We start from the raw sequence: 20,051 nt of genomic DNA, 5'->3' as shown, positions 1-20,051 counted from the left end.
TAACGGCGTTTCTCCAATTCTAGTGTTTCTCCAATGAATGTGCAGCAAACTCTGCCTCCGCAGCTTTTTAGTAGCCACATCTCAACCTCCTCATCTGTAAAGTAGCAATAATACCTTCTAGTCTACTCCGCTAGAACTGAAGATAGAAGTGTAGAAGAGTGAGAGTGCTCTACTGATATTAATTTCTATCACTGGTGGTTTTGTCGGGGTCCTTTTCTCGCTTGCTGCTGCTGCTGCTGCTGCTCCTAAGTCGCTTCAGTCGTGTCCGACTCTGTGCGACCCCATGGACGGCAGCCGCAGCCCACCAGGCTCCCCCATCCTTGGGATTCTCCAGGCAAGAACACTGGAGTGGGTTGCCATTTCCTTCTCCAATGCATGAAAGTGAAAAGTGAAAGTGAAGTCGCTCAGTCGTGTCCGACTCTTCGTGACCCCATGGACTGCAGCCTACCAGGCTCCTCCGTCCATAGGATTTTCCAGGCAAGAGTACTGGAGTGGGTTGCCACTGCCTTCTCCGCCTATTCTCGCTTACTTTGTAATAAAAGAAACAGATCTTTCCGGTTGTCTCTGAATTTTGCCTCCTTTTGCTTCACAAATCAGCAGGGAGACTTCGGTCAGGATGGCGTAACTTTGCTTTGAGCTTGCGCACTGGCGACGCCCCGCTAGCCTCTTTCTCAGCTTCAGCCACCGCGCTTTGATGACGTCAATCCTCTGCGCCGCGGTGCGAGCTGGGCGCGCGTGGAGGTTCGAGTTGTTTTCCCTGCGAATTCCCGTACTTGTTGGCCTCCTGATTTGACAGTATGAAGGAAACGCCACTGTCAAACTGCGAGCGCCGCTTTCTACTCCGCGCCATTGAAGAGAAGAAGGTAAACTAGGAATTGAGCGCTGCGTCAGCGGTTGGGTTGCAGGCGGCTCGCAGCCTTCCGGCCTGGATGCTTGGACTTAGCTCTCCTAGGCCCGGGGAGCCCCGGGAGTAGCCGCCAGTGCTTCCCCAAGCCCCTAGTATTTATTTGGCTCAGGTGGGGTCTTTTCAAGGCTCGGGTCATGCCAGAACCTGGGCACCTAGTTTCCACTCTCCCATGTGGAGTAGTTAGTATCACACTTACCTCTAAATCCTTAGCCCGGGGCCTGCCTAGCAAAGAGTGATAGATACTTGTATTAGGAATAAACGAATGAATGTTCTGCTTACAGCGGCTGGATGGCAGACAAACCTATGATTATAGGAACATCAAGATTTCATTTGGAACAGATTATGGGTGCTGCATTGTGGAGCTTGGGAAAACAAGGTAACAATTCAAATTAGGTGTAAGCTCAATAGAAATTTAAAAGTTTACAAAGCATAAGAAGTCTGAACAGTACTTTGTTTAGCTGCCCCAAATAAGTATGTTTTCTTTAATGTAGGACCTTAGTTTTATAACTACAGTTTACATTTTTAATCATAAATATATTTTCTGTCAACACGAGCCACATATAGTTGTTTCTGATCTCTGTGAATCATGTATACAGCCAGCAGTAATTGCACTGAATTTGTTCCTTAGACATTTGTTGTCATTGAGAAAGGCCTACTTTCCTTCTTTTCCTGAGTGATGTGAGAATTTGATTTTTAATGTTCATTTGGAAGTTGTGGAGATATTGGTTAGATAATGTTGGTGAACTATGCCATATGAAAACTTGAGATGTCTCAAGGTTGCATGTCCGATTGTATCACTAAATATTTGTGAAAAGAGGAGTAATGGTCATTCATGCTTAAAAATCTGTGGAATAGTAAATATTGTAATAAATGTTTTGGTGTATACCAATATATGTTTTATTTCTGTATATATTCTACTACTGTACTTTGTGTGTAACTTCAACCATAGGGATATATCATACTGAACATTCAGTTAACAGATTTGCACTTCATTTTTGCAGAGTTCTTGGACAGGTTTCCTGTGAACTTGTTTCTCCAAAACTCAATAGGGCAACAGAAGGTATTCTTTTTTTTAACCTTGAACTCTCGCAGATGGCTGCCCCAGCTTTTGAACCTGGCAGGTATTTAAATCTTTTTTAAAAAAAAAAACTGCTTTAACCAGAGGAAAGCCTAACAGGGATGAGCTATTGTTTTAATGCCTGGTGTTACATTTCATGACATTAGCCCATTCCTATTTTCACAGGCAGTCAGATCTCTTGGTGAAGTTGAATCGCCTCTTGGAAAGATGTCTAAGAAATTCAAAGTGTATAGACACTGAATCTCTCTGTGTTGTTGCTGGTGAAAAGGTGGGCAGTATACGCAAAATTCTTAATCTTGGGATAAGTGCTGTTGATTTGTGGATCTCTCTACCTGTACCTTCATTCTCAGAGCTTCAGTTAATTCAGTTTTATTCTGGTTCACTTCACATGTTACGGAGTGCTGTCTATAGAACTTTCTATAGAATCTCTCTTTGGAGGGACAAAAAACATTGTTGAAAATAGTAGCTTAGATTTGTATACAAATTCCTTTATTCAAAGAACTTGTGGTTTTTACATATTCTCATGTCTCTTATGTTACAAGTGAGTTGATGGAAGCAGGTAATATTCTCCTTTTTTATGGATGAAGAACTAAAGAACTGATTAAATCCTTCATTTGGATAAGTTCATTGACCTACACAGGGTCTCATAGTGAGTCACTGGTAGTCTGACATTGGAAATATTACTGTCAACATATTGTGCTGCTTAATAATATTAAAACTTTATTCTTGATTAGGGTATTTTAACCATCTTTTTGGCTTCAGAGAAGTCACTTTAATCTTTCCACATTACATACTTGAATATTATACTTCCTTTACTTGTAAGGTTATCATAAATATTGTCCAGGAACCTAAGTGTTCGAGTTTTTAAGTTAGGAGACAATAAAAATACATTAGTCTTGGAAGTTAGGGAAATCTTAGTACTAAACATAAGAGTGGTTCTGTTCAGTTGGAGTATATATTTTACTGTTGTCAAATGACTCATAGAAAGGCGAACTATTGGTATTTCAGGTGTTGGTCTGGATTAATATTTTTCTAAATATGTTTTTACTGGTACATTGGAAGGAATAAAGGCATGTTTTAATAGCAAGAGAAAAATTTGCACACAGTTTTATCTTTCCTTATAAATAAACTGCTTGTGACCATTTAGGATTTATTTTTGTTTTAAATTCACATTTAGGTTTGGCAAATACGCGTGGACCTACATTTATTAAATCATGATGGAAATATTATCGATGCTGCCAGCATTGCTGCAATTGTAGCCTTGTGTCACTTCCGAAGGCCTGATGTCTCTGTCCAAGGAGATGAAGTAACATTGGTAAGCTCCTGTGATGTGAGCCAGGCTCCTTCTTAAGAATGAGTGACGTGCAGGACAACTTGTTTTTAATGAAGTTTTGTTGTAAATGGCAGTTAGAGATGTTCTAAAATTTGTTCATAAGGCAGAAACTATATGTGCTCATAACTGCCCTTGAAATCTCTTAAATCTCCTATACAGAAGTTTTGTCGATGGAAGTACAGGCTATCTTGATATTCTAGAATAGAACTACATTGGATTGAGCATTAGATAAAGTGGTTGGCTTTTGCTTAGGGGGTGTGTGAGAAATATACAGTTCTCAGTATTTTCACAGGGAGATGCTTTTTCTTATTCTTATTCTGTGGCAAAAGCCATCAGAAACTCCTGGAAAGATTGTTAAAACATATTGCTAGTGTCCATCCTCAGAGTAGGGTGGGGACGGGATGTGTGACTTGGTACTTCTAACAGGATTCGTAGGTGATACCGATAGTGGTGGTGTCAGGATCACATTTTGAAAACCATGGACTTAGACTGGTCCTTTTTTGTGTGTACAGAGTATCTCAATTTCAATTTATATAAATTAAGTGCTAGGATAGTGGAAGTGCACAGTGGTGATAGTTTGATTTTTGAATTTACAAAAGGAAACATCAGATGCCCAGATTCTCTAAGCTGTCATTCATGATGCTATTTTTAGGAATTAAGTTGGAACAGACTCTTTCCCTTTTCACTTTCATGCATTGGAGAGGGAAATGGCAACCCACTCCAGTGTTCTTGCCTGCAGAATCCCAGGGACGGGGGAGCCTGGTGGGCTGCCGTCTATGGGGTCGCACAGAGTCGGACACAACTGAAGCGACTTAGCAGCAGCAGCAGACTCTTGAAAGACAGAGATGTAGACAAAGTTTTGTTAACAGTGGAGATGTTCCTTTAGAGAAGGGAGTTGGCATAAGGAAATAAGAAAGTATAGTGTGATTAGTAGGCAAAAAAGACACTTATTAAAAAATACTGTACAGGACTTTCCCGGTGGCTGGGTGGTGAAGAATCTGCCTGCCAGTGCAGGAGACACAGGTTTGATCCCTGATCCAGGAAGCGCTCACAGGCCACGGAGCACCTCAGCCCCCGAGCCACAGACACTGAGCCAGCGCTCTGGGGCCAATAAGCTGCAACTGCTGAGCCCATGTGCTGCAGCTACTGATGCTTACTCGCCTAGAGCCTATGCTCTGCAACACGAGAAGCCACCACAGCAAGCAGCCCACACAACCAGAGAGTAACCCCTGAAAAGCCCATGCAGCAACAAAGACCCAGCACAGCCCAAACTAAGTAAATTAATTACTCATTAAAAAAGATACTCAGCAGTTATTGGTTGTGGTAAAGTGGTACAGCCATGTTGGAAGAGTTTGGCAGTTTGTTAAGTGTAAGCTTAATACAGCCCACCAGTTTTATCCCTAAGAGTGTACTCAAAGATAATGAAAGTATACATTCACTCAAAGACTTCTATATGAATGTTCATAGCAGCATTGTTTGCTATAGCCAAAAACTGGAAACTATCCAAATGTTCATCAACTAGTGAATGGAAAAGCAAAGTGTGGTATATCTACACAGTAGAATATTATTTCACAGCAAAAAGGACCAAGCTGCTGATGTCATGTATACTTTAAGGTGGATGAAACAGGCTCAATTGAAAGGTGGCAGATGCAGGAGATGGAAAATTGATTCCACTTACATGAAATGCCCAGAAAAGGCAGATTTCTAGAGACAAATCAGTGGTTGCTTTGACCTGGGAGTGAGGGTGATCAACTTCAGACATGCTAAAGAGATTTGACGTGAGTAATGAGAATGTTTGAAAAAAAAAACTGGATTGTGGTGATAATTACACAACTATGATATTGAAGTTGAAGCTCCAATACTTTGGCCACCTGATACGTAGAACTGACTCACTGGAAAAGACTCTGATGCTGGGAAAGATTGAAGGTGGGAGGAGAAGGGGACGAGAGAGGATGAGATGTCTAGATCGCATCACCGACTCAATGGACGTGAGTTTGGGTAAACTCCATAAGTTGGTGATGGACAGGGAGTCTTGGCGTGCTGCAGTCCATGGGGTCACAAAGAGTCGGACACAACTGAGCAACTGAATTGAACTGAACTGATATATTTACTAGAAAGTGGATTATTTACTAACAATTAGTGGACTTTATGGTGTGTAAATTATACCTTAATAAACCTTTTTGACAAATACATAAAGTTATAAGAAAGGTGAACGGCAAAGTCAAACAGGTAATTGCAAAAGAAGTTATTTAGGTACTCAGGATTAAAGGGATTTCATCTTTTACCTTAATATTTGATATACAAAATGATTTTTTATATGTTTATAATTTAGGGACTGTAATTATTGAAACTTATTTTCACACAGTATACACTTGAAGAACGTGATCCTGTACCATTGAGCATCCATCACATGCCCATTTGTGTCAGTTTTGCCTTCTTCCAGCAAGGGTAAGTCTCATCCTCATCATGGCCAAAATTATTAATGAAGCCAGAAATTTTTTGTTCCACTCAAATATGCCATAGGCAAATGATCAAATCCTTCCTTTAATACTAAAGTACTTTATAGTTCTTTTCTTTCTTTTTAAGAGCATTAGTTGACAAACACTCAGTACTGAGAATTTCCTCAATAGAAGTCATAAACTCTCCTCTAACGAAGAGACTTGACGTTTTTCTTCTCATGGATTACTTAGAAATTTATGAGTTTACCACAATGTGTTAGTGTATCTTCCTTAGATACAGATATTCGGCTCTAATTGGAGCGTGGGTGAGACTGTGGGTTCGTGGAAGAAGACTTTGGAGTATATTTGAAGAGCATAATAGATGGAATAGTTATAGGATAAGAGCAGGTCACAAGGGGGAGTGGTTCACAGATGGGTAAAAATCTAGGTTCCTTTAGCTCTCCAGCAGTTTCTTCACAACTCACTGCTAACTCCTCCAACAGAAAACCTGACATCTTAGGTCCTTTAAATGGTGTTTATGTGCCTTTAAATGAAAACCTGAGCCTTAAGTCTCTTTAGAAACAAAGGTATAAATATTTTAGCAATTTTATAACTGAGAATTGGAGAAAAGCTTTCATCTTTCAGTCACTGAATTTTATTAGAGGGAAATAGCACTGTCCAGTAGAGTTACTATATAAGCCATATATGTAGTTTTAGTAGCCACATTAAAAGGGTAAAAAGAAACAGGTAAAATTAATTTTGATATAGTTTATTTTACTTAGTATATCTAAAATATTATTTTAATATGTAATCAGTATCTTAAAAATTATTCCTGAGATATTTTGCATTTTTTTAATGAGCCATAAGCAGAATCTGAAAGAATTGCAAAGTACAGAATGTTAGGGAAGCTTTAAAATCAACCAAATTAATGTTTTAATAATTCTGTTGTCTCTTCACACTGAAGTGACTCAAGTTCATAGGCTCAGACCTGCATACACTCTCTTGACGTTATTATAGTGCTGTCTTTTAAAAATGGTGTGATTAGATTGATAGTTCTCTGTCCATGGGATTTTCCAGGCACAAATACTGAAGTGGGTTGCCGTTTCCTTCTCCAGGGGATCTTCCTACTTCTTCCTGACCCAGGGATTGAACCCATGCCTCCTGCATTGGTAGGCAGAGTGGATCAGTGTTAAAGAAGGTGTCTGCAGTGCAGGAGATGTGGGTTCAGTCCCTGGGTTGAGAAGATTTCCCTGGAGTAGGAAGTGGCAACCCATTCCAGTATCCTTGCCTGGGAAATCCAATGAACAGAGGAGCTGGGTGGGCTACAGCTCATGTCAGACATGACTTGGCTGAACAATAACAAATCTTTTTAAAATATCCATTATCTTAAAACTGACACAGAATGGGAGAAATAGTAGCAAACCCGACAAATGATTAATTTCCAGAATATACAAGCGGCTCATTCAGCTCAATGGAGAAGGCAATGGCACCCCACTCCAGGACTCTTGCCTGGAAAATCCCATGGACGGAGGAGCCTGGTGGGCTGCAGTCCATGGGGTTGTGAAGAGTCAGACACAACTGAGTGACTTCACTTTCACTTTTCACTTTCATGCATTGGAGAAGGAAATGGCAACCCACTCCACTGTTCTTGCCTGGAGAATCCCAGGGACGCCCAGGCAGCCTGGTGGGCTGCCATCTATGGGGTTGCATAGTCAGACATGACTGAAGTGACTTAGCAGCAGCAGCAGCAGCATTCAGCTCAATACCAGAAAACAAACAACAATCAAAACATTGGCAGAAAATCTAAACAGATGTTTCTCCAAAGAAGACATACACATGGCATATAAACACATAAAAAAAAGATGCTCAGCATTGCTCATGACTATACACATAGTGTATAAACCAACGAAAAGATGCTCAACATCGCTCATTACCAGAGAAATGAAAATCAAAACTATAATGAGGTATCACCTCACACCAGTCAGAATGGCCATCATGAAAAAATCTAAAGACAATAAATGCTGGAAAAAGTATGGAGAAAAGGGAACCCTTTTGCACTGTTGGTGGGAATGCAAATTGATACAACTACTGTAGTATGGAATTTCCTTAAAAAATGAGGAATAAAACCACCACATAACCCAGCAACCCCACTACTGGGCATATATATATATATATTTATATATGTATACCCTGAGAAAACGATAATTGAAAATGGCATTATGTACTCCAGTGTCATCACAGCACTATTTCCAATAGCCGGGACATGGAAGCAACCTGGATGATTATTGACAGAGGAATGGATAAAGAGGCTGTGGTAAATACACACAATGGAATATTACTCAGTCATAAAAAGGAAAAACATTTAACTCAGTTCTAATGAGGTGGATGAATCTAGAGCCTATTATACAGGGTGAACTAAGTCAGAAAGAGAAAGGCAAATATCATATATTAACACATACATATGGAATCTAGAAAGATGGTACTGATGAACCTATTTGCAGTGCAGTAATGGAGACGCAGACACAGACAACAGACTTGTGGACGCAGGGAAGGAGGAGGAAACAAATTGAGAGTGGCTTTGAAACATAAAATTAGACAGCCAGTGGACACTCCCTGTATGATGCAGGGAGCTCAGATCTGGTGCTCTAACAATCTAGAGGGGTGGGATGGGCTGGGAGGTGGGAGGGAGGGGACATAGGCATACCTATGGCTGATAGATGGTTGATAAATGGTAGAAACCAACACAGTATTGTAAAGCAATTATCCAATTTAAAAAAATTGACAAGCACTCAGTGTCACATTTGTTCAGGTAAACTTAACATTCATTTCAGAACATATTTATTGGTGGATCCCAGTGAACGAGAAGAACGTGTAATGGATGGCTTGCTGGTGATTGCCATGAATAAGCATCGAGAGATTTGTACCATCCAGTCCAGTGGTGGGATAATGCTGCTAAAAGATCAAGTCAGTATTTTGATTGATGTTCCATTAAGAATAGGTCTCATATTTTTAGAAGCTTTTTCTTGATTTTTGCCTAAAATCCAACAGGTATTTTCCGTGATTGATCCTAGGCTCCGTTAGACTCTGGTTTCATGACTGTCCTTATGCTACAAGCGGTTCTTCCTCCCTTCCTCCCCTGTGTGTGGCGCTCCCCAGTCTAAGCCCCTCTACATAGAGGAATACTCTTCTTCCCAGTGAGGAAAGGGATTTATATCCCTATTTTTTTTTAAGTGTCATAAAGTAGATTTAGGTATAAATTTTACTTTTGAGATTTGGGTACAGTGGGCAGAAATTCTCAAATCCAGCTGCATATAAGGTTCATGTGGGGGCTTTTAGAAAATAGATTGCCATGTAGCACATGGTGCAGCTGGTTAGGAGCACAAAGGCTACTTGGTTGGAATTCCAGCTCTGCCTTTACACTAACTGACCTTCAGCAGATTAATTCATCTTTTTGTGCTTCAGTCTCTTTATCTGTAAAATAGGAAGTAATCTTACTGTCAGCACCTTCTTGTTAGGAGAATGTAAGGATCAATATGGATACTTTGGACTGTGTAGCATAAATTAAGTATACCGTAAATGTTATTTCCAGAGATTGTGATCCACTGGTCCCTCAGGCCTGGGAATCTGCTTTATGAAAGCTTCTGACGGGACACTTTGCAGCTCTGTCTTGAGCAGATAGGGATCACTCACAGAAAGGAAGTGAGTGTATGTGTGCCCTTTTTAGTGGTATCTTACATTGTCATAAAAAAAGTTTTTGGGTCACTTCCCTTAATTAAAAGTCTCTTACATCTTGCCTTAATTTGTGTTTTTATATTGTATTATTTTCTAATTTGAAAAAAAAGTAAGGCTTAAATTGCAAAGGTAAAACTAATCTTATGTTTTTAGTTTTGCTAAAGAAAACTCTTTGATTTGTTGTCTGTAAATAATAGCATTCACTTTTATAAATAGGTTTTGAGATGTAGTAAAATAGCTGGTGTGAAAGTACTGGAAATTACAGAGCTAATACAGAAAGCTTTGGAGAATGACCAGAAAGTTAGGTAAGTTTTTTTTAGAATTGAATGGTCTTGTTATAAATTTTTCTGTTAATGACTTTTCTTGCACAAGCATAACCATACAGTTTTTACACTCAAGTCTTTCCTTATCTAATAGTCTCAGTTGAATCTTGTACTTAATGTTTTTGAAAGTTGATCAAACTGTTTATTGTATTGCATTCCATTTAAGCATAATCTGTACTGAGAAGCCACACAATGCTTTTCTTTTCTTTTTTTTTTAAATAACATTTTCTTAGGAAAAAGAGAATCTGGTAACGTATACTAACAGAACACAAGCTAGGGTTGATCCCCATTTTTTCTTATTCTGTGATGTTAAGCGATAGTGTGTCTTGGCACTTTAGTGTCTGCTGTGGTCTGGGAGGTTACTGCCTACCTGGTGGGGCTGGTTTGAGGTTTGGAGAATGATATACCTCAAGCACATAGCACATGCTTGGCATGTGGTTTAATAAATGGTTAATTATAGTAGCTTTCTATTATCTCACTTGATAGGCCAAATAAATGGGTGAGATTAAGTTAGTCAAACGATTTCTCATCCAGTGTCTCTCATCTATCATAAGGATAAAATAGTTAACTTTTTTTTCCTTCCTGTCTTCTCTTCCATCTCATTCTCCCTTTCCCTCCCCACTCCCTAAAAAAATCCACATAGGAAAGAAGGTGGAAAGTTTGGCTTTGCAGAATCTATGGCAAATCAAAGGATTACAGCATTTAAAATGGGAAAGGCCCCTATTGATACCTCCAATGTAGAAGAGAAAGCAGAAGAAATCATTTCTGAAGCTGAACCTCCTTCAGAAGTGTATCTTTACTGGGTGATTTTTTTTTTTTTTTTCAGTAAAAACAAGATTTGTAATACTTGTGGCATGATTAGGGCTGTGTGAAGTGCGTGCATACTGAAATTTGTTTTCTGAAAACACTGTTAGAAAAAAACATTTACAAGACAAGATAGTGATGAGGTAAATTGATGGTGTAACATCTACCTTCTCTTCAACTTCTCTTCGCAGAAATCAGAAAATTTTATATTTTAACAACTTTCAGTGTTTTATTTTCCTTTGGAAAAATTCTTGAATCTCAGTGACATAGTCAAACCCTATATATACATCATTACATTGTTCTTAAAGTTGATTAATTCACCAAATTTATTACTACAACTGAAATGTTCCAAGCCAGTGTGTGTGTCTTGATATTTGTCACCCATTCTGTCCATAAAATCTTGACCTGAATTACATTTTTTCTTCATTGTTCAGCCATCCATAGTATAGCTGTTAATAATTTTTTTCTAATAATTTGAGGTGAACTTCAGACTTAACAGAAGAGAACTTACATTCTAATTGTTTTCAACACTGCATCAAATAGCAGTATATTTGTTATTCAGTTTTCTTAACTTGCTAAGTGTTTCTAAACCTGTGCTGTGGACTCCTGGGACCGCCCAAATTGGAGAGGGAATAGAAAACTCCTGGGGTCATCTTGAAGACTCTGAGAAGGAAGACGAGGATGAAGGTGGCAGTGATGAAGCTATCATTCTTGATGGTATGAAAATGGACACAGGAGTAGAAATCTCTAATATTGGAAGCCAAGGTATGTGACACTTCATGGCTGTATGTAATGTGTATCTATCTATCTATATACACATATATATCTTAGAAATCTTATTTTTATATTAGCAGTTACTTATTTAGAGGGACTAAATGTTAATTTAAATTTCAACTGTTGAGGCTAACTGCACTGTTAACTCCTAGTTCTTTTCTAAGAATATACTTTGTACCATGGTGGTATTCTTTGCTATGTGAGGAGTGGCATAGAAGGTTTTTTTTTTCTTTTGATTATATATCCAGGGCAGTTGTAAAAGGATAAGTTTCTTAAACCTCATTCGTGCACGCTGTTTTTTCTTTGTATAGTTTTTAGTGCACGCTCAGTCACCAAGTTGCCTCTGACTCTTATCGACCCCACTGACTGTAGCCCGCCAGGCTCGCTCTGTGGGATTTCCCAGGCAAGAATACTGGAGCAGGTTGCCATTTCCTCATCCAGGCAGTCTTCCCATCCCAGGGATCAAACCCCCGTCTCCTGCATTGGCAGGCGGGTTCTTTACCACTGAGTCAGCTGGGAAGCCTCAACTATAAAAAGGAAGTGTCATACATGTATTAGAATAGTGCTGTCCATACAACTTTCTGCAGTGTTAGAAATGTTCTGTCTGCACTGTCCAGCATAGTAGCCCCTAGGCCAGTGCTGTTGAGCAGTGAAATGTGGCTTGTGTAACCGAATACTGAATTTTAATTGATATAGTTAAGTAGCCACATGGGGCTACCATAATAGAGCTGTATGAGAACCCACAACATTCTAAATATGCATGAACAGTGGTAGTCCCAGATGTTCCTGGCATCCTGAAAGCAACAGAACTATAGAAATGGTTCTCACTTGTGGATATTTTAAGGAAAGTCAAATTCTATCATGAATTATTTATGTAGACATAAAGTAGGTTGGTAGAGACCTAAAGGACAGTTACTAAATCTGGCTGAGAGAATAGTTGCACATACCTGCCTACCTTTGAGGAAGATTATTGTCTGTAAATATTACTAAGAACCTACTGGGGTTTTTTTTGTAAGGCAAAAAAAAAAAAAAAAAATTCCCCATTGATTGGACCCTTACTCAGCTTGATACTTTTTTTTTAAAAACTATATATGCCTTTATATATATAGGTGGCCCACCTGCCAATGCAGGAGACCTAAGAGATGCGGATTCGATCCCTGGGTGGGGAAGATCCCCTGGAGGAGGAAGTGGCAACCCACCCGTTTTCTTGCTTGGAGAATCCCAGGGGCAGAGGAGCCTACAAGTCCGTTAGGGTCACAAAGAGTCGGACACAAGTGACACAACTTAGTGCACACATACGAACAAAGGAAGAAATGGAAAACTCTTATGTGGAATGGAAATGAATTTGTAGGAAATGGATTCTTCATATACTGTTTTTTGGAATTTAAATTGACACAGTTTCTGGAGGAGTTTGGCAAAAATCTTTTAAAAAGCACAAGGAATTCAGTTGGCATATTGACTTGTTTCCAGATCAGTTCTATAAAAGATGCACTGTATCTATAAAATATATAGGTTTACCCCCCTAACTTTTCTGTGAAAGGAGCACACATGGTTTTTCAGAGCTCCAATGAATAAACTCAGGGAAGAGAAGAACCAAACAGATCTGTAAGCCTCCAGCCAAAATGACTGGGCCTCTTCTATCTGAAATCTAATTCCTCTAACATTTTCTTAAAGATGCCCCTATAGTGCTCTCAGACAGTGAAGAAGAAGAAATGATCATTTTAGAACCAGATAAGAATCCAAAGAAAATAAGGTAACAAATTTCTCATTTATTTCAAATGTGTACTCAAGACTCTTTAGAGGCTTGCTCTCTGGTTTATTGTCGTCTTACCCTCTAAACAGACACCTTTTTCATCAGCAATCCAGATGTTCCTTCTATGGTTTCTCTATACATCTGCATGGATGCCTTTCAAGGTTACAGTATTCTTCTGCCATAGTTGGTAAATATCCAGCCTACTGGAAAAAGTAGTTTGGATCACCGAAGTAGGGGACAGTGTAGGAAGTAAGGCTGGTAAAAAACATCTGTGGAATCAGCTCATAGTACTAATACTGTTGAAACGTTAATTTACTTTGTTCATAGAACACAGACCATCAGTGCAACACAAGTAAAAGCACCAAGTAAAAAGCCAGTGAAGAAAAGAAAAAAGAAGAGAGCGGCCAATTAAAGTTCACATAGTTGTATATTTGTGTATATAACTATTAAAAAGGTATTTATTCAGTGCTAACAATCTGGAGTATTTTATTCACAAATCCATCATAAAATCTACTTTATACAGTTTTTTACATTATGCTTTAAAATAAATGTCTGGAGAACTCTACAGGTTTTAAATAGCTGTCATTTTGGTAGGTCAAGTGTACTAAAAGCTGACGAATGAAGAAGTATGTACACAGGCCTGACAGTCTCAGATTATTCCCAAGTCACAGCTGGCGCAGTTTCTTAAGGAAGTGAATGTCAGCACCTGTGTGTCGGAAGGAGAAGCCTTCCCAGTCCTGATGAATTTTTCTGAGTGAAATCCTGAAGTCAAATTTTTACTTCAAATTAAATTTGACTTACAAACCAAATTTTCCAAATCAATTTATTAATTATTATCCTGACAGCTGACATCATTAATACTTTAGCAGAAACCACTTAAAATTAGCCAAATTATCTAAGATAGTTACATTTACAAAAGATACAAATTAAAACCATTTAAAAAGTAATAGATACCATAATTTGTACTGGACCATAAACTTCTGTATTCAGAAATGATTGTAAAATTAAAACCTAAGATAAAATCTATACACCATATACTTTGAGTGATTTACATCTTAGAAAACAAAGGCAGTCTTTTCACTGTTACACATTTAGTGTCTCTGGTGGGTTGAGGAGAGAAACACCGTGATACCTGTAAGTAGGAAAAAAAAATCCATTTTTAGTAAACATTCGTTGGGTGAAGCAGATCATGGAATTATACACATACCAGGAACTTACAAATTTCTGCCTACTTGATTTAGTATTTACAAAACCAGTCTGGTCCCCTAAACATGCATGCATGCCCTGTTCCTCTCCCCTCTTCTCCCTCAAATATAGGACAGAAAGCTCAAAACACATGGCTGCCAAGAGAGTGGTTGCTTAAATAATAAAAGTTAAAATATTAAGGAACTCTGAACTGTAGGATAGCCTGGAAAAGCAAACTTGTGTAATATCTACTGCTGTTAATTCTTACTTTGAATTTTTGTACTTCTCTCTTATTGACTGTTGTGCGTGCTGTGGTGCTCTGAGGTAGGTCTGGTGAAGGTCCAGGAGACAAGGCTTTAGAGTTTCCAGAGTATATCCAGTCTTCTGTACTAATGATTCAGGCTGCAGGAGGGAGGAGAAAACCACTGGACTTTGTTTTTGTAACAGACACTAAACACAAGTTAGTAGTTGGCATTAAGCTTGAGTTTGTTAAACTTCAGTATTTAACACCTCCAATGGTGGACAGGGAAGCCTGGCATGCTGCAGGCCACGGGGTCACAAGGAGTCGGACACGACTGAGCGACTGAACTGAACATTTTCCAGTTTTCTTAAGCTCCTTTTTGCTGACTTCAATTTTTACAATTTTCCCTGCCAGTGGCAGGCCTTGTTGCCCAAATTCTTTAAGCACATCTTTCAAATGTGCAAAAGTAACTAAGCTTTCTAAGACAGGACGCTTTAAACAGAGTAGATGGTTGAACAACTCTTCCAGTTCAGTACATTTAGACAACTATCAATTGTCTAGGACAGTTACTTATCTGGCACAGGCATTTAAAATCAAAAAGTAGACGTGTGAAGATGTAATACATACCCAGCTTTGTCCTGTGACTGTGTAGAGTGCTAAATGAAAGGCCGCTGCAGCGATAACTGATGGCAAATACTTTAGATATGGGTCAGCATCTATCAAACTTAACTCTCCCAAAAACTGGAATGAAAAAGTAAATAACTTTATGATCATAAGAGCTCTGGAATTCAAACCTCAAATCCACCTTTTCTGACCTAATTTTTTGTCTTTTAAGACTGGCTGTATAGCAACCATATAAAAAATTTCAGTCACATCTTTAAATATATCCACTACTGCATTGTTTTGCTTCATTCTCATCCTGTATTTTTCCTCTAGCCTTTAGAACAACCCTTCTGGCTACCACTTATGTTCCATTCTCATATCCCCAATGCTTTCCCAATTTACATTATCCTTTGCGAGTGATGGGCTTGCTCTCATGTGCTGCAGCACTCATCTGTCCCGGAATACTATATTCCTTGACCAAGACTGTATAATGAAACTCGAGCTTGCCCCAATTGCGACCTTAGAATCTTCATTCAACAGAATGAAAGGAACTTACCATTGCTAAACTTTCAACTTTGCAGTTTGCAGGCTGCTGATGCAGAAAGTACTGGGTAAGAAACTGATTTATTGTTGGTGCAGCTAAGTCAAAAGCCAAGACTTTCAAGACTAGGTGCTCCATCCTCAGAACTTGTTTCTTGGTATAAGTATCATCTGTAATGTATACAAACTCTGCTACTTCTGGTGGATATATTTCTTCAAACTTTCTACAATGAAAGAAGTAATTAGTCCTTAGAAAAGCAAGCTTGTTTATCCCAACTTGAAATCCCTTAAGCAGAATCAATGGAATGAATCTGAAACCATTCCCTGTTTCCACTGATACTTGACCATCTTTAGCTGAAATTGGTTAAATGCTAATTAAAAGCCCCCATATATGTCTTCCACTGAAGTCCAAGGAAATGAGAGACTGACTTCCCAAGATGGGAGCAAGGTCATCAAGTAACTGAAAATGTAGGAAATTTCCTTGGAAAAAGAAATGCTTTATTTTAGTTTTCATATCTTAATGGGGTAAAGGTAAGATTTTGCTTATTTAACAGAAGGTACTTTTCTGTGGAAGGAACCATACTTGTAACTTGGTCCTAGTGTATTAAAATCTTGCCAGTCTGTAGGTTGAAGTGCCCTGAAAGACTGATCTAGGCAAATTAATGTCCTAAATTGATAGTTTCATCTACACTATCACCCCTCACATAGTTGTGAGTCCTGCTTTGTATTATATGTTAAAACATCACACTTGCCAAATATATGTATTTTAAATCACAGTTTCTTCCCTACACAGAAAAATACTAATCACTTTTAACCCAATGAACCAAGTTGGACTTACGAGGCTAAAAGCATAGCAGCAGTGCCCACAAGTTGAAGTTTTCCTCTCAACACAGACATGGATGAAAGAAACCTATCAATGTAGTTCACAGCCAAATGCAGGGTCTCGTTCTGCAGTTTATATTCTTCTCCTACTTCAACTAACCAGTCCACGAGGATAGCTCTCATACTGTTAGTAATGTCTGGCTGTTTCTTCATGTAACCCACTTTAGGCTTACATTTAACCTGTTGAGTGTTAAAATTGCAGTTAGATATTCTATCATTAACAGATACCAGCTACATGCTAGAAACTTAAATATAGTATTAATCAACTGGCAGTTAAAAAATTTAAAAACATCATCTTAATTTCATTTCCCCACAGTAAATAAACAGCAGTATAAAGAGTAGATTCAGGGAGCAGTTACCTCCATTTCCCTAAGGTATGTGTGAATGTCCTCATGGTAGTCTGGTACTTCATTAACACTCACTGGCTTTTCATCTTCCAATACAACTGACATTTCCATAGTATGTGGAGACTCTGGGACAATTCAAAAATACAGTTAAGTTCACCTAAAAGCTAAAAACGATTGTCCTTGTAAGGAGTCCCATACTACCAATGAGCTTATTTCATCCAACTAAAAGAGTTTTTTATGACAAAATACATAGAAGATTTAACTCTCATCTTAGTACCTCTGTCTACTTAGTTTTGGAATGATCTTAATTAAAGCATAATCCAGGCAACAATTAGAAGCAGGACTAACAAGTGTGCTAAAGAGGAAATCAGATTCGGTACAATCAGTGGGTGATTGGTAAAATTCATCTTTGGAGGAAGTGAATGTCATCCATTATTATTTCAGCTCAAAGTTTACTTTGAGGTTAAAATTTGCTGTGAATTTTAAGTAAGAATACACAAATTACTGTATTTCCAAAGTACTTCTCTGCTATACCTCTCGCTTTTACAACTAAAACTGATATTGAATTCAGTGAGCTGTCCAATGAACCCATAGTCTGATGGTAAAGTAGCACAAACTGTAGACAGAGCTGTCCATAGCAGTACTCTGACTCACAGGAAGACAACTGTCTTTCTGATATCAGACAATCACTCAGACGAGTTTTACAGAAACAAATTTTAGAGCTGGAAGGGACGTCGGCTATCTCAATATTTAAAGCTGCATCCTCAGATGGCATTCTCTGAAATGGTATGAACAAAGTTAGTCTTAACTGAAATATATTCTCCCAACTAAGCAAATATTTTGAGGGTCAATTAAGTCTTTGGGATCTAATGAAATTGATGTGACTAGCAGTGTACCAGCCCACTCCAGTGTTCTTGCCTGGAGAATCCCAGGGACAGAGGAACATGGTGGGCTGCCGTCTATGGGGTTGCACAGAGTCGGACATGACTGAAGCGACTTAGCAGCAGCAGCAGCACTGTACCAGAAGGAGCACGGGATTAGAATCTTTTTGGAGTCACCTCACAGATTAGCTGTGAGGCCTGAGATAAGTCACACCCTTTCTAAACTTGTTATGCCTAACTCATAATGTAGTAAGGCTCAGGTAAAATGTCTTAGAAGGAAAATATTAATCCAACCTATTTAATAATTACATTTATTCAAGTTTTCTTTAAAACTTACCAAAACTACCATCCATTGGGTAATCAAGAGGTGCCAGTGGCTTTCTTGGTCCTGGTAAAGTAACAGCTGAATTAAAAGCCAAGACATCTTCACTTTCTGATTTTTTAGATTCAGTTGGCCTCTTTTGAATCTCTTTTTCTGCTTCATCCACATGAATGGTAAATGCAGGCTGTTTACTGTTTGCTTTCCAGGGAGGAACAGTGACATGCTCATCATTTATAGGAAGATCCTTAAGAGGTGCAACCTACAATGAAATAATTAACTGCTTTGAGCCTATTAAGTGGAATTTTACTTTCATCCCCTTATACTGCTGAGTATAGTCCCAAACCCTCTATCAGGAAAATTAAAACTTTTAGGGGCAAAGTTCAGGCAAGGAAATTTGAGTAGCTGGAGAAAGAAGAGATGCTTCAATTTGTAATAGGTATTCCTATTGCAAGATTTCAATCACACCCAATGGGATTATGCAAAACTAGGCCAGAGATGGCTGGAGTGGCAGGCCGAAAGATGCCAAATTTAACAGAGATGGCAAAAAACAAGTGGTTTTCCTTTTTCACCCTAGGGTGGAGCAACAGAGCAAATTCAGTAAGATGGCGGAATTGACCAAAAGCAAAGTATTTTTTATACCTTCGCCCAAAGTAGAGGTAGTTTCTTTACCCATCCATTTGGGGAAGATGAAGGTCAGAATAGTGCCTGGGGTTTAAAGCAGAAAGGCGCGGAGGCGGGCAGAGGCCACACTCAACGTTGTGGGGCTTGGTTTGATCCCATTATCTATGGAAAAATACTCCCAATAGAAAGCTGAGAGGCAGCATGAAAGCACAGCGCTGTCAGGAACAGTATGGAAGAGTAACTAATGGGAGTAATGTGGCGTCCTGCACTCTAGAAACCCAGGGATCAAGGGACTCCAGATCCTGGCCTCCCGCGAAAAGCCCAGGGAATGCTTTCTCGCCACTCTCCTCTGCCGGCTAAACCCGTGCAAAACCCCCGCTCGGCCCTCCCTCCTGAGGATATCGTTCATTGCTTTACCCGTCGCGTCTTAGGCCTCTGGGGCGCTGGACCCCGCGAGTTCCCGGCCCTCAGTACCGCCAGCCCAGCCCGGGTCCGGGGCTGCTGGGCGGGCGCCGACTTCTCGGGGTTGACGTTCTCCTGGTCCTCCTGGAACGCCGACTGCTGCAATGTTAGCGCCGAACCCGCCTCGCGGGCCGCAGGCCCGTGCGCGGAGCTGCCCAACATCACTGCTCCCGGGGGCGCGGCGGGATCAGCCCGGCGCCAAGCAGCGTGCACTGCGTCCCGCACACCAGCCGAGGAACACTCCAGCCGTACCCGCCCGCCGCAGCCCGAGCCAGCCTGCCCGTCCGCTCGGAACCGTGTAGGACCGAGGAGACTGAGAAAGGCAGAGGCAAGAACTGCCGGGCGTGGGGGGACAAGGACACCCCCGAAATGAAGAGAGCAGCCCGCCGGAGCTGCGGCTGTTCCCGCAGTTCAAGTATCCCGCGACTATTGAAATGGACCAATGAAAGGTGCCGGTCCCTGTGACGTCACTCGGGGCGACGCGGTCGCAGGCGAATGAAGGCGGCTGCGAAGGCACCCGAGCAGGGGCGGAGCGGGACGAAGAAACAGAGAACGGCGGCAGAAGGAAGGACGCCTGCGCCGGGCGGGGAGGCGGGGCCTAGGCTTATGGTGGCTTTAAATACCGCCGCTAAGCAGTTCCTGTCTTAGGGTAGGGGCGGCCGCTAGGACAAAGTGAGTTACACATTAGCGATTATTAGTGGGCCGTACATAGAGTCTGACGGGTTAGTCCATGGGGTCACAGAGTCAAACATCACTTAAAGACCACACCATCACCACCCGGCCTTTAGCCACAGGACCTCCAGTTAGCTTGACTGAAGTTTCTCA

At 40.1% G+C, this 20,051-nt stretch overlaps 2 protein-coding genes and 1 long non-coding RNA gene across 5 annotated transcripts in view; 1 reads left to right on the top strand and 2 right to left on the bottom strand.

Moving 5' to 3' along the window:
• The window catches only part of LOC120861665, a 44,187-nt gene extending 43,540 nt beyond the window's left edge, over positions 1-647 (bottom strand). Inside the window, exon 1 of one of the 2 annotated variants that reach the window (XR_005720571.1) lies at positions 530-647. This is a non-coding gene — a long non-coding RNA (uncharacterized LOC120861665). The remainder of the gene's footprint in view (positions 1-529) is intronic. The other variant, XR_005720572.1, reaches the window with a different exon arrangement.
• Positions 648-671: 24 nt separating this feature from the next.
• On the top strand, positions 672-13,617 carry EXOSC9 (exosome component 9). 2 transcript variants are annotated; one of them, XM_040237368.1, is made up of 12 exons: positions 672-863; positions 1,189-1,283; positions 1,909-2,028; positions 2,151-2,253; positions 3,163-3,300; positions 5,684-5,766; positions 8,588-8,720; positions 9,705-9,793; positions 10,455-10,601; positions 11,196-11,380; positions 13,064-13,142; positions 13,470-13,617. In XM_040237368.1, the coding sequence occupies exons 1-12, from the start codon at positions 798-800 to the stop codon at positions 13,552-13,554; spliced, it is 1,323 nt and encodes a 440-aa protein (XP_040093302.1). In that variant the 5' UTR covers positions 672-797; the 3' UTR covers positions 13,555-13,617. The 2 variants fall into 2 exon arrangements, with proteins under 2 accessions (XP_040093302.1, XP_040093303.1); XM_040237369.1 differs by lacking the exon at positions 13,064-13,142 and having other exon boundaries at positions 694-863; positions 13,470-13,611.
• On the bottom strand, positions 13,551-20,043 carry CCNA2 (cyclin A2). Its single transcript, XM_040237370.1, has 8 exons — positions 19,182-20,043; positions 18,159-18,402; positions 16,953-17,065; positions 16,550-16,773; positions 15,728-15,935; positions 15,196-15,309; positions 14,596-14,729; positions 13,551-14,274 (listed from the first exon to the last, which is right to left on the bottom strand). The coding sequence occupies exons 1-8, from the start codon at positions 19,386-19,388 to the stop codon at positions 14,226-14,228; spliced, it is 1,293 nt and encodes a 430-aa protein (XP_040093304.1). The 5' UTR covers positions 19,389-20,043; the 3' UTR covers positions 13,551-14,225.
• Positions 20,044-20,051: the final 8 nt, after the last annotated feature.

This window comes from Oryx dammah, unplaced genomic scaffold (genome assembly GCF_014754425.2).
Source record: "Oryx dammah isolate SB20612 unplaced genomic scaffold, SCBI_Odam_1.1 HiC_scaffold_3, whole genome shotgun sequence".
Lineage (NCBI taxonomy): Eukaryota > Metazoa > Chordata > Mammalia > Artiodactyla > Bovidae > Oryx > Oryx dammah.
This window is presented reverse-complemented; position numbering and strand designations above follow the sequence as displayed.